Source organism: Mytilus trossulus, chromosome 7, assembly GCF_036588685.1.
Source record: "Mytilus trossulus isolate FHL-02 chromosome 7, PNRI_Mtr1.1.1.hap1, whole genome shotgun sequence".
NCBI lineage: Eukaryota > Metazoa > Mollusca > Bivalvia > Mytilida > Mytilidae > Mytilus > Mytilus trossulus.
Window position 1 is genome coordinate 41,371,603 of NC_086379.1, and position 14,565 is coordinate 41,386,167.

At 30.7% G+C, this 14,565-nt stretch overlaps 2 protein-coding genes across 3 annotated transcripts; both read left to right on the forward strand.

Annotated features, from left to right (window-relative positions):
* Nucleotides 1-579: 579 nt before the first annotated feature.
* Nucleotides 580-6,264, forward strand: LOC134727041 (uncharacterized). 2 transcript variants are annotated; one of them, XM_063591428.1, is made up of 6 exons: nucleotides 580-688; nucleotides 1,413-1,578; nucleotides 2,677-3,302; nucleotides 3,544-3,654; nucleotides 3,859-3,962; nucleotides 5,938-6,264. In XM_063591428.1, exons 1-6 carry the CDS (start codon nucleotides 583-585, stop codon nucleotides 6,118-6,120), a joined length of 1,296 nt encoding a protein of 431 aa, XP_063447498.1. In that variant the 5' UTR covers nucleotides 580-582; the 3' UTR covers nucleotides 6,121-6,264. The 2 variants fall into 2 exon arrangements, with proteins under 2 accessions (XP_063447498.1, XP_063447499.1); XM_063591429.1 differs by lacking the exon at nucleotides 3,544-3,654.
* A 1,162-nt stretch (nucleotides 6,265-7,426) lies between these two features.
* Nucleotides 7,427-14,003, forward strand: LOC134727042 (uncharacterized). The gene is made up of 6 exons (XM_063591430.1): nucleotides 7,427-7,731; nucleotides 8,581-8,737; nucleotides 10,260-10,714; nucleotides 11,793-11,897; nucleotides 12,832-12,935; nucleotides 13,711-14,003. Exons 1-6 carry the CDS (start codon nucleotides 7,581-7,583, stop codon nucleotides 13,909-13,911), a joined length of 1,173 nt encoding a protein of 390 aa, XP_063447500.1. The 5' UTR covers nucleotides 7,427-7,580; the 3' UTR covers nucleotides 13,912-14,003.
* The last annotated feature ends 562 nt before the right edge of the window (nucleotides 14,004-14,565 follow it).

Here is a 14,565-nt window from a genome sequence, read left to right on the forward strand (position 1 = left end):
CAATTTGATTAAGTAGGTTTAATCTCTAACATTATACAGATACATCTATGAATGTAAAGGGAATGTTTTAACATTATCTAAGTTGTAATACGTATTTAATAAACAAAAAAAATCGATGTGGTTTCCCAAGAAATTTATAAACAAAATTAATACTTTATAAATTTTGACAAGTACGTAATCGCCTTGTTTTTGCATGTACATGTAGTACAATAACATAAGTGCACTGAGGTGCGTAAGAGGTTTGTTCTTTTGACTTGAAGCTTATTCTAAAAAAATTCTACCTTCAAAATATTAAGAAAAAAAATTGAAACAAAAACCCATTTATTTTTTGATGGCACAAAATTAAAATGTCTCAAAATTTTAAAATATTGAAGTTTCAAACTCAGATTAAACAACAAACATTCCTTGGTTTTACAAGGATGTCTCTTTGACACATTACCCATTTAGATTCTCAATTTTGATTACACAATGGCTACACGTATCACGTAGATTTCAACAGGTTTTTTTTATCTTAATTAGTTCTGGGAAATCTCGTTATTTTGCTATATAAACATACATGTATATCTGCTTCCAAATCACTCAATGTGTGATACCTATAACATGTTAATTCCTCATATCGTGGCCGTAGTTGCAGCACTTTGTACTTGCAATGGAGAATTACTGGCAATACAACAATATAAATTGGATAGTAAGTTATACGAATAGTAAGAAATATAATTTATCTTTAGACCAATTCATTATTGAAATGTTTTACAATATTGTCATACCACGTGTACGTTAACAGTACTCTGAAATATATATATTGTACAGTCGACACCATATATCTTAATGTTTATAAACATATATTTGCAATCTAATATCTTATTATTCCAGAAACAAACTAGACGTCTTAACATAAAAATACATACATAATAATATATAATAAAACAATAAAATCTCAATTATAAGGTTTTTTTTATTCTGAGTTATTTAATTAAAGTATACGTTGCTAACACTTTTTTACTTGAATGCACTATATGCCATATTTAGAACAGTTACACTAGTACTGTTCTGTACATACATATATTTAAACATCTATATTTACAACTAATTCATTGCCTTTTTTATGTTGTTACCGACCGGTCAAAATCTATAAAAAAAATTTGAGAAAATATCATTTTTGAAATTAGATTCGTTTATGACAATTGTCAACTATTGATTTTGACATACGAAGGCAGTTTATTTATTTTGCTTAATTGAAATTTCTTTAATATATTTACTATTGAACAATAAAAAGAATTTAAACGTCACCTTTATTTTAGAAACAAGTTCCCGATCGCGAATAGAGTAAAGCAAACCTTACACAAACTTAAGTTTTAATAAGGTTAAGATATTATGAAATTAAAATGAATTGAAATCTTATATATTTTCAGTAATAAACGTCCAAACAAGCGCAGTTCTGTTTGACTATATCGTTGCTAAAATTAATGACACGGTAGATGAGGAGAAAAATCTTACACAATCATGTGACACCAAAGTAAACCAAACTTTAAAGTCATGCGATGAATGTTTACGAAATGGTTGTGAACAGGTGCCAGAGTAGGTAGAAATGATTTCATAATTTAACTTAAGAAATTCTTATAATATTGGAATTAAATGCATTATGCTGAACGCTTAATATTACAACACATGTTTAAAAACCTGATTCCTTTGAAGGACTTCATAATGGCAATCATCATATTGAGGTTTGTCTCCTATATAGACTTACAACGAAACATCATCATCTTGAATTCAGAAATATGTCAATTTGTAGATAATAAAAGTATGTTTTTGCCGAATGTAAAGTCTTGAGTTTACTATTCGATGTTTTTAAACTGTTATTTGTTTGTTGGTCGTTTGTCTTAATTTTCCCTGGCGCTGCCAGTTTCTTTTCGACTAACGGCATCAGTCTTATTTATTTTGTTAACACCTTATCAAGATTTCGTCGAGTCCAAAAAAAGTTATTTAATCATCCTCCTGTTTAGGTCAAGTGCCGCAAAACTAAAGGTGGAGAAAAAATTTGAAAGTGAACATTACACTGTTGAAAGTTTAAAAGCTCAATTTTTTTTTTCATAAGTCGAAAAAAATCTTTGTTTGAAGTATAACATGTATTAACGATAGCTTTAAAACGTTTCTTTGAAACTTTTTATGCACAATAAATTGATCATACAATGTCCAGATTACTCCAATTATGTTGTGGGTAACTTCCGAATTTATTTGGAGATAATGTGTGTAATACTATAGATCATTATAAAAAAAACCGAATATCAGATGATTTTCTCAGAATTTATTTATGATTGTGAGCTTTAATTTTTACAGAACACGTTGAAAGTTACATTTACCCATATTTGCATTGTGTAAAAAAATTGAAGTCGAGTGAAACACATGTCCGTTATTCGCTTGGGTTATAAAATATATGAGACACTCAATAACTTTGAATATTTACCTCTAGCATGGAAAGCTCAGATATGTCTCATAACCGAACATAATGTCCGTAATTATTTTTCACGGGAAAACTTGCTTTTGTTAATGAAATCAGATATTTGCACTCATGTGTTTTTAATGTTTTTATTCAAATATAACATATGACATAACTTTCGTATAACTTTAGATTTATTTTATAATATTTGTCGTTGGTAACATTTTTAATCTAAATAGAATATCTAGACCTGACTCGGAACATTTGCTGAGACCAAACCCAGAAATGTTCCCGCTAATGATCAACACACCTATTCCAGATATAGCTAAATTAATCAAGGAAATTGGTAAAAGAGTTGGACATGAAGCTGCTAGATTTGGAAAGAAAATAGGAAAGGTTTTACAAAAACTAGGTGGAGGAGTCGGACGTACCATAAGAAAGGTTGGAGGAGTTCTAAAAAAAGTTAGAGGTGGGATTAAGAAAATTGGATCTAAAGTAGGAAGTCATGTTAAAAGATTAGGAAAGGGTGTCGCGAGAGTCGGCAATCATATTGGACAAGGTGTTGGTAGAATCGGCAAGCATATTGGAAAAAGTGTAGGCAGAATCAGCAAGAATATTGTACGAGGTGTTGGCTCAATCGGAAAAAATATTGGACGAAGGGTTGGCAGTATCGGAAAGAATATTGGACGAGGCGTTGGCAGAATCGGTAAGAATATTGGACAAGGCGTTGGTAGAATTGGAAAAAATATTGCACGAGGTGTTGGCAGATTTGGCAAGAATATTGGACGAGGTGTAGGAAGATTGGGCAAGAAAGTTGGACACGGTATTAAGAATACTGGCAAGAAGATTTGGAGTGGATTTAAAAGTATGTAATAAATAAAAAGATAAATAAGTTAACTAATTCATATTTTCATTAATCGAAATCAAATAATGTAGTTTATATATTTAATCTATAGATTTTCAAGTAATATTAAATAAGTTCCCACTTTTGAATTCGCCTGTTTTATCATCAAAAATTAATCCTAATTTGCAATACAGGGTTTCAGTCGATTTATTTATTGTTTTTCTATTATAGTAATTGAATCCCTTGGTTTTTTCCATTGCAGAAATATTTGGAAAACGATCCACACGACATTTAATTGCGAAGCGTTGTTTTCACAGTTGTACAGTTTGTGATGAACTTACTAAGAACACTGACGAACAAATAGTTAGAAACAGTAAGTGCATATAGCTTTATTAAACATGTCTATTTTAATATTGAATATTAAAAAAAAAACCCGATACCCAAAGAATCGATTTGTATTTCATTGAAAAATGTTATCTTTTATTTTAGCAACAAACGACCATTTAAAGATAGATAATGTGTTGTCTGAAGTTTATATATAAGGACATGTAAAGAATACACTCCCCTTTATTTGCAGTATGTGGATCAGATTTTGTTTCAAGACAGCAACACATATTTGACAAAGTGGGAGGTTTAGAGGACACATACAACTACATTGTTGATCAACCTGTAGTTACAAAGGTAAATGTTTGTTATAGTCTTCAAATCGTGCAAGAACGAAACTTTGTTTTTCATACTTTATAGAGTTTTAACATACAGGAAAAACAAATGTTTTCGTTTGTCTATTGATACAAACAAAGTTTTTGCCGATACATGTATTACCTTTTTAAAGATGAAATGAGATATTCATATTTATGTTATCACGTTCTGTAACTGACCTGCATTTATTCTGTATAATTGAAATTGTGTACATTACTTAAAAGGCAACCTAACGACACATAAAAACCCTAAAAGAGAACACATGTTGTGTGTGTATAAACAAATATTTAAAATGCAAAGTTGATCATCATTTCTGTTAATTATTTAAAATATTATTTTTTTTCAAATTTAAACTGTATGGATTATATTTTCTATAAAAACAAAAATGTTGTGTAGATATAAGGCGGATAGGTTTTCTTTTGAGTTTGTTATTTCTAAATAAAACTATTAACAATTACTGAATCATTATACAAATGTAGAAATATAAAAATGTAGAAATATAAAAATGTAAAATATAAGAATGTAGAAATATACAAATGTAGAAATATAAAAATGTAGAAATATAAAAATGTAGAAATATAAAAATGCAGAAATATAAAAATGTAGAAATATGAAAATGTAGAAATATGAAAATATAGAAATATAAAAATATAGAAATATAAAATAATATAATTTTTAAATCCATTTGAGTGATGTTGGTTCATCAGCTTTACTATGATCAAACTGATAATACAAGAGCTATTCATGTTTATTCAACATATAGGGGAAATTATTACATACAAAACATTAACGGTCTAATTCAACTATTTACAATGCCCTATATTGAAACTAGTTTTAGAATTTTCACCGATCTTTAATTATTTTTTACCGGGACGTTAAGTTCGTGACAACTAGGTATATTCTCAAATGAAATTGTATTATAATAACCTTAATAATGTAGCACAATTATATGAATATTCAAATACTATTCACGGATAAGTAAAAATGGGATGAAAATGGTCCTAACATACGTGTTTATCTGATTCATCAAATGTTTCGTTTATGCAAATTTAGTGAGTTTTAATAAACAAAAGAACTATGTTTCGTGAGAGTAGAGCTTTTTTGTTTACCTACGTCCCCAATGCTAGTTGGTTGAATTATAGTCGCCGTCACGTAAAATTGACACCATGTTTTTTTGTCGAAATTTTCTTAAATATCAACCGCGTTTACTAAAGGTTGTGCTTTTCAATTAGCGGAAGGAAAATCCTGTCCAAATATCCAATATTTTATTGTGTTTGCACTGTATAATCCTGACCTTCACATAATCCAAGATTCTTTTGTATGGTGGAATCCGATAATGTTATTACCGGATGTGTTGTCGTGGAGTTCCACGTGCTCTCCATTTACTTGTGTCTCTCGGAGCTTTTCGCCATCCTTACGTAAAAAGCGCCGGAAATTGCATCATCAATGACAACAATTTTACCAGAGAGTAACGAATGTTATGGAATAAGGGATCCTCATAGAAACCAAAATGGCGGTTTTACAATGTAAATAATCTTAAAAAATGTGAATTATAGGATTATACAGTGCAAACACAATAAAAGGTATTACAGTTACTGTAGTGGATATTGGGACAGGTGTTTTCAGCTAAATGAAAACATTATCTTGAGTAATCGCGGCTGACATTTACATTTTTTTTTCACAAAAAACATGGTGCCAATTTTACGTGACGGCGACTATAGTCTCAATAGTTTCAACAGGGCGTTTAATAAACAGTCGTTAAAATATAAATTAAATAACAATCTTTAAATCAAAGATCAACAGACAACAACAGTGTTATTGTTGAGTAACCTTCAGGTAATTTTAATATATGATTGCCTTTTTTCATTGGTACCGATTAAAAAAAACACTAATACTGGTTTATAATAATAATGTTAAATTGATAAGTACTATTGACTAAACTTTATGCTTTTTATAGGTGGAATATGAAACAAGCAGTCTTATTGTTGCTGGCGGGAAAATGGCATTCAAGAAATCCTTTGTAACATTTCAAACGGACAAAATTAAGAAACGATTTCAACTATCCGGAATATTTGAATTCTCTAACATAGAAGACATGGCCATAAACATTTCAAAAGAAATATTAGCTAAAATGCTTTAGAGATATCATTTAGACCAATGAGTCAATAAATAGTAATATAAAAATACAAACTGTGCAATAAAATGACAATTTGACTTCATCAATACAATTGTGTGTGATATTTTAATATATACTTGTTAAAATTGTAAGTGCGTTATTTTGTTAAATATCATGTTATCTTTAATTGTATTTAAATTTTTGTTTTACTTTTTACTTAAAATAAAATTCAATTATTTATCGTTGTCTTTTTAAAATATGCTGCATTTTAAAAGAAATTATAAAATACTGATATTTTTCTTATCCGCGTTGCAAAAGGTGATGTTTTAAACATTCAATGTATGTATACGATTCATCAGAGATAGACATGTTGTGAAACAATGGTACACAGGAACCTAGTCGTTTGCGTTTAATGTGATATCGTGTGTACTATTGTTTTTTCTGTTTGTCTTATTTTTTCATGTGTTGTCAGATTATTTTTGATTGTCCCTCTGGTATCGTTCGCCTCTCTTCTAGAGCTGTTTAGCAATGATTTCTATAGTAATCACTGGTGCTTACTCCGACTTAAAAGCAACAAAGGTAAAGGGATAACTTAGAATATGAAGCTAGGAATAAAATCCTAATCCACTGATACAAAATGATTTTAACATGAACATTACTCATAAAGGTGTTTGAAAGGTCGGTGACATATTCATTTTTATATTTATTTTGAAGAGTACGCATGGCACTTTCCTTCATGAATTTGTTGCGAAGAAATCACTGGTAGATATTTTTTAATACTAAACGTTTCTCATTCCTACGTTTTATTTTTGGCGGGAATGAAATAAATCACTTTTATTAAGATCAAAACAATAAGAGTCTTAAACTCTTGAACCTGTATTTGATAGATACAAATCTGCTGTTTAACGTGAAACAAGAATTATTCTTGAAGGTGTGAAATAATTGATTTTTTTGAGAGTTTAAATATTAAGATAATACCATGTTAATATTTGAGAAAACTGAGGTTGCTGTAGTGACAAAACTAAGTCGGTGACCCCTAATTGTTTTCATCATATTTTGTTTCTTAAATCACGAAATACCTTCACACAGAAAATTTAAGGAAAAATCACTGGTAGAACTGAACAGACTGTTTGGTCCTTAAATTCACGTTACAATCGATTTCTAATGTCAGTGTCCTCACTTTATAGAAAATTCGCAGTCGACATATATATATGATGTCCAGTGTATGACATATGACCACTTCCTCTATAGACGAAATAGTTGTGAATGATTTATTGTTGGCAAGTTTTACATTGTCTGAATGAAATTTCATAAATAAGGAAATGTTTTAAGGTAAATCATGTCAAAAGTTTTGACAACTTACATGCGTTTGTATACAAATTAACATGTCAAAACAAACGTATGTCGTATTTCTGTAAATGTGTAATTTTGAAGGTATATAACACACAGTGCTACAAGTTGTGTATATTAACCTCTAGATTTAAATGACTGTGCAAGCTGTAACTTTTATGATGACTTCATTCTCAATGTATCTGTTTTGTTTTTGTTTCATCAACTTCTCGTTTACATTAGCTGAAGGAAGATATAAGCGTCAAGCAATAAACTTGACGGAACTTGATATAACCAGTGTCAGAAGTAAGTTATGAGATTATTTTTTTTTACAAACTGCATGCACATTTTATCTCTCTGTCTGTTGAGATTTAACATGATATACAAAATTCTTTAAAAATAATATCATAAAGAAAGAGCACTATTTTAAATATGTTTAAGTAAATATGTTTTTTCATCACCTAGTTTTGCAATTTTAAAATTTGATCATGATGATGATGGATGACTTCTGAACGTTCAACTGCAAAGATTTTTTTTGCGGTTAAGATTAAGTATATTTCAAATACTCGTCGAATTAAAAATCAGAGTGATTTTTTTTTTATAATGCCAGAAAGGAAGTTAACCACCAGTTGCAACAATTAATTGAAAGTAACAGATAATTAATCTGATTTTTCTGCTCATAAAACTTGTTTCTTCAATAAATACGCCTTATCATGTACGCTCGAGGTAAAAAAATTGGAGCATTCAAAACCCTAGAACAGATCAGTCCACATCGGTTCAAAGGTAAACTTAGACGCATGTCGTTGTTTTATTTTGTATAAGAACAATGGTTATATTTACAAACCGAGTGAATGGTCGTAAATGACACTAAATATACAATATGGCAATCTGCGGTTTGTTTCTATTAATTCTACAATAGGCATTAAACATGTTAAAAGAGGGGCGAAAGATACCAGAGGAACAGTCAAAACTCATAAATCGAAAACAAACGGACAACATCATGGCTAAAAATGATAAAATGAGAAACAGACAAATAAAAGTAAACAAGAAACAACATAGAAAACTAAATACTGAGCAACACGAACCCCACCAAAAACCATTAAAGTTTCTATATTGTACGAAAAATATTAGGAATAGTTAGAATTTTTCTTTCAGATATTGACAAGGAAGCCAGGAAACAGCTGATGTTCCTGATAGCAGATCGTTTAAATGATACTGTTGTTACACAATCTGATTTGGCTGGAACCTGCCAAAGTAAACTTAACAGTACAATAGATGGATGTACTACGTGTAAAGCAGATATATGCGCTAAGTATGTGTATTTTGTATAATAGAAGAATTATTTTAAAACAAAAGTTTTGTAAGAATTAACCAGAATATTATCTAAATCAACTATATTCAAAGGATACTGTTAGATATATACAAACTTCCCACAATGATATAACGTTCCGTTAAAATAATCTTATAAGCGTACTAGTACGCTGAAATTACTAGTAACATATGCCAATTACACATCAGCGGATTAATATGTTGATTCGTTGGTTTTTTCCTAAAAAGTATTGAGAATTCCTTCGGAACATACATATATGTCAAACTTGGTAAATGAGAGTTGAGAACCAGTCTATTCTTCTTCGCACACGCTATCAAAACCAATAAATAAACTCATCATATATTCCAGGATAAAAATTTAAGTATATATGACTGTTCGGTCATGAGATCTTCACTTGGGACTTTATTTTACCTTTTGCAAATTTAAATCCGAGCGTCACTGGGATAAATGGAGATGCTCTGTAAGAATACGTAAAATCTCTTTAAAACGTTTTTTTTTGCATTTGAGCGTCACTGGCTATTCTTGTGTTTTTGTCTTATATGTTCTCCCATCTTTTAGTATTGTAGTCCTGTCATGTTAAGTTGTCGTTTTAATGTTTAATTAAATATTGCCATAAAAGCCAAAGGTTTTGCATGCTACAAAACCATGTTCAAACCACCCTTTTTTTCTTGAAATGTCCTGTACCAAGTCAGGAAAATGGCCAGTGTAAATTATAGTTTTGTCTTAGTTCTCCTCTTATATTTGGTGTTTTTCCCTCAATTTTAATTTCTAACCCGGTTTTTTTTTTTTTCAATCGATTTCTGAATTTCGAACAGCGGTATACTACTGTTGCCTTTATTTGCAAATTGAATGATTGGTAAAACGGTAAACAATTGTTTTGTACTTGTAATTTTGAGGTAAATTACATAGTAAAGAAGATCGAATTCAAATCAATGTCATTTCTTTTTTACCTACAACGTTATATATAATAAGTATCTAATATTTGAAATAACAAGTATTTTCTACTTTAACCGTTTTTGCCACATCTGAGGGGGAATTTTGGGTTCTCAATGCTCTTCAATTTTATACTTGTTTGGCTTTCTAACTGTTTTGATCTGGGCGTCACTCATGAGTCCTTTGTAGACGAAACGCGCGTCTGTAGTATTAAATTATACGCATTATACCTTTGATAACTATTGACGGCATTTGTAATAAAAAATAAAATGCATAATTTACTGACAAATATTTATACCGTATAGCAGGTTATTTTCGCGGGTATTAATTTTTCGCAATTTTCATTGAATAAGGTATACGAAATATTTTGATGGTTGTTATTTTGGCCAATCTTGTATCAATACCTTCGCTGGTGCATTTTTTAATTGGCGGAATTTATTTTTTTCGATTATGTTCTATCCGCAAAAATAAGCGAAAATAACCATCTTTACGGTACCAGACAATCACTAATTTATTACACATCAGGATGTCACATAATAACAATTGAATGTTTACATTAATTTTGTTTCAGTGTAGAAATTCCATCTTTGTCTGAGGAAGTGTTTAATAGAATTTCAAATGGCAACTACCGTCCGATTACCTATGCCGGGGAGGTTATGAAGGAAATTGCTCAATGGGCAGTTGGAGCTAAAGACTTCTTGGGAGATCGAATGGGGCCGTTTCTTAAAAACATAGGAGAAGATCTGCTAGAAGTAGCTAAGGTGCTTGTAAAAGGTGGAAAATATATAGCAACACCTGCAGTTAATGCGTTCCAAACACTTGGAGGAACAATTGCGAATGCCGGAAGAGAGATAATTCAATCTATTAGTGGTGATGTAAACAATGTCATAGGCGATTTAAAGGGTTTAGTTGGAAAGCCTTTCGAAGACTTTGAAAATGCATTGAAAACAGTTCGTCAGACAGTATCAGAAAAGGCACCTGTCGTTTTAAATGCCATCAAAGATGCAGTTTTACCTGTCTGGGAAAGTAAGATTTATTCAAAAGATATTTAAAGTAGTATCAATCTTTTTAATATATATCTGCGCTAAGTATGTGGATTTTGTCAATAAGAATAGAATAAGTTATCTAATGTTTCACCAGCCCAGTTACCAACTGTGCTTCGGGACGTCTAAGTGAAACTTGCTGTTATGTAATATTTAAATCTTTGAAAATCCAGGAAGTATCTGACTTTGTTTTTTTGGAAACGTTGTTGTATCAGCTATTCGTTGTTCGGTTAAGGTGTTTGCTTTTTAATTATTAGTTAAACATAAGGGACAATGATCAATAATGCTATCATTACTGAAAATAGACAAGTGCCATCATTAGGGAAAACTAAATGGTATGAATATCAAATTTAAGTCATACAGTTTTTCTGAATTGACAAGAAACCCCAAGAAACGATGTACTGTTAGAACCGGTTCCATTAGTGAAGTTGGAATTTGCAATAGAGGTCATCGGCAGCTTTGTATGGCGCTCGTGCTTGTTTTTGTTTCTGTAAAGTATTTGTCTGTTTGCTCTTCTTTTTAAATGATTTTGACATGATGCTGCATCTCTCTTAAGGTTATGTTATTGATTTCCCTCGATCGTTGATACTAACCGTCGTTTTACACAAACTGACTTTGAAGAAGGGAATGAATACGACGAATTGTATGGTTCTCAGTCTGATAAATGACTTTATAATATTTCTGCCTAAAAGATGTGTTATAATTTTACAAACGGCTATGACCTTCATGTGTACCGTTTAGGAACAATGTTTGGCATTTTAGTCTATTTTCTATTTAAAGAAATTCCTCCGTTAAAAATATCAAACCCCTTATAGAGAAAAGTACACAGATAATAAAATATCGACCATTTTTTTCAAGACTGTGTTGTAAGCGACAGGAACATGCAGATCATAAATCAATTGGTTGAATTTTTTCAACATATTATTATAAATAGTAACCAACGATGTTGAATTGTGTCAATCATAGATTTAAGTTCAGATATATAACACCATACTTAATTCTATAGAGTAAATAGCCAAATTTTGGCACATGAGTTGACGTATTCTTAACATTTATTACAGAGACACTTGGAAAATTGTTCAGGAGAAAACGTTGTGTATCATCTTGTCCGTCTTGTGACAAATTGGATATTAAGAAAAACACAATAAGTCAGATCATCGATTCAGGTAGGTATTTGGTTATATTAGCCTCCAAGCATAAGGAGAATAGAACTCGTATGAATTCATTTTCAAATAATATTGACTCATTAAAATCTAAAATGCCCCTACCATGTCTTTTAGGCAAATTCATAAATCATTAATTGCTATTAGCATTTTGTTAACATGTTTACATTTCCGATACTGAAGGGGTGTCTCTTGAATAAAAAAAAACTCATCATAGATACCAGGATTTAATTTAGTATATACGCCAGACGCGCGTTTCGTCTACAAAAGACTCATCAGTGACGCTCGAATCCAAAAAAGTTCAAGAGGCCAAATAAAGTACGAAGTTGAAGAGCATTGAGGACCAAAATTCCGAAAAGTTTTGCAAAATACAGCTAAGGTAATCTATGCCTGAGGTAGAAAATCCTTAGTATTTCAAACAATTCATCGTCCTGAATATGCATGAAATATTTCCCACTGGACGTTAAGCAACCAACAATCAATCAAACAATTCAAAAATTTGTAAACAGTAAATTTATAAAGATAACCATATCAATGACAATTCATGTCAGCACAAAAAGTAAATGGTGTTTAGCATTTCGTAACAAGTATGAAAAAGTTAACCAGTGTAAAGGAGTATACTTCTGAAGAAGTTTAAGTTTTCCCGTAATAGATGGGACTGCGTCTGGTATATTATGTTCAATTTCGATGAATCAAAAGCTGAATATCATAAAATATTTTCCAAGTTCAGTATTTAATAGTATTTAATCAATTTATGATAGTGAAGCTTACATGAAATTTGAATTATAATCAGCAAACAAATAACCATCAGATTTATTTCTATCCATTCTAGGGAAGCCTTTATTTATCATAATCAATTCTTCAATATAAAATATGATTTTGTGAACAATTTAGCGATCCTATTTAATGTTATTTACCTTAGCACTTTTTTTCATAGTTTGTGGTGCAGATACAACAAAACAAAAGAAACAAGCAATGACCGAAATAACATACCTCAAAGACCTGTACAATAAAACAAAAGACAACGAACAGATAACAAAGGTATGTACCTATAACGTCGTTCATAAATACAATTTGTATTTTACTCAACTTAACTATACAATATTACAAACTGAAAAGGCAAAGATTTGATTTGTTTTTTAAGAAGGTTACTTGATTTAAAAGTTTATATATTTTCAACAGCTTTTCATAAACATAAAATGAATACTTTGTCGCAAGAGTAACCATACTTGTGCTATTTTCTCCTGTGAAATTATGTCGATCTTGGCTTTAGTCATGACAGTTTTTCCCTGTTCTGTGAATGTCTTAAGAGTATGAAAGCTTATGTGGAAGTACAGCAACATATTTTAGATTGTACGCCGGAACGATTTCGCATCATCTGTTGAGTACTTAAATATAAAAAAAGGCTACCTGTTCAAGAACTATTATCATCTTTTAAAACGGCATGAGCTTGAGATGGCACTGTTGTGACGCAGTGTTACTTCTGTTTAATCATACAATAATGTTATATTACCTCATTTACCAATTAACTAATCGAGATTTAAAATTGGACGAAATGACGTTAGGTTTGTTTTAATGCCATGAACAACCCTTTCGTGAAAATACTAGTACTACGAAAATAAGTAAATCCCGCCATGTGTTAAGTAATGACGTTTTACCACGATACATAATTCTTAAAACCAACAAATGAATACATGTCGTTGACCTCTGTCAAGATCTACTTTCAACCTTTGACATTGGAATTAATGCTATGTTAACAATGAATAATAGATAACTTAACGGATACCAACTACAGTATTGTCATTTTGTATTTCAGATTGAGTATGATTTGTCTTCAATTGCACTTGATAGTCCAGATAAAATTTATATGGACTCATTTTACACGATCGGAGGATTACAGATGCAATTGTTTGCCGGTGTCCTAAACATTTCATCACCTGAAGAGACAGGGATGTCAATAGCACAACAGTTTTTCGCTACCGAAATAGCTGATAGACAATCACGCACGACAGTCTAGTGACTTGGGTGTGTTCATATAACCTGGACTAACCATTTGTATCATTTTCTGTCATACAGATTTTTTTAGAATAAAGTATTGATTTTTATCAATATGTATTTTATTACTTTGCCTATAGTTATTGTTATCTACTGTTAGCTACTGATTGTATTTCATCCGCATGATCTTAAACATATTTTAGCCTTAACCAAAACTGATAATTTTTAAGATAATTTTGCTCTATATGTGAGAGAAAAAGGGCAATATAACGGACTTGTCCTAAAATATAGGAATTTCAATTTTAGATGACTCTTAGAGATTATGGTTTTTACTTAATTTTTTGTCCTATCATTTTAGTTCGAATGTTTATAACAACGAGGCTGTAGCGTGATGCCATCACACTGATCATTCTGACGCAAATTTAAGTTAACATCTGAATTGAAATGATTTCTACTGACAAAAAGTATAACAACGACTAACAATGTTTAATCAGTTCAAGGACAAAAAAACATATTATCTGGAAGAGGTTTTTTTCAGAGCTTTATAAAGAGAGGCAAAGATGCATAGGTGAAAATAAACTGACAATGCCATAGGAGAAATAATAAAAAAGACAAAAAGACAAAAATTATACATAAGACAAAATAGAACACCAACAACTGAGCAACATGATCCCAA

Excerpts from the sequence above, each read along its gene's own strand:
- LOC134727041 (XM_063591428.1), top strand. The coding sequence starts at position 583 with ATGTGTGATACCTATAACATGTTAATTCCTCATATCGTGGCCGTAGTT. Across the intron at positions 3,655-3,858 it reads CGAACAAATAGTTAGAAACA|TATGTGGATCAGATTTTGTT; the intron begins GTAAGTGCATAT and ends CTTTATTTGCAG. Across the intron at positions 3,963-5,937 it reads ATCAACCTGTAGTTACAAAG|GTGGAATATGAAACAAGCAG; the intron begins GTAAATGTTTGT and ends TGCTTTTTATAG.
- LOC134727042 (XM_063591430.1), top strand. The coding sequence starts at position 7,581 with ATGACTGTGCAAGCTGTAACTTTTATGATGACTTCATTCTCAATGTAT. Across the intron at positions 7,732-8,580 it reads TGATATAACCAGTGTCAGAA|ATATTGACAAGGAAGCCAGG; the intron begins GTAAGTTATGAG and ends TTTTTCTTTCAG. Across the intron at positions 10,715-11,792 it reads AGTTTTACCTGTCTGGGAAA|AGACACTTGGAAAATTGTTC; the intron begins GTAAGATTTATT and ends CATTTATTACAG.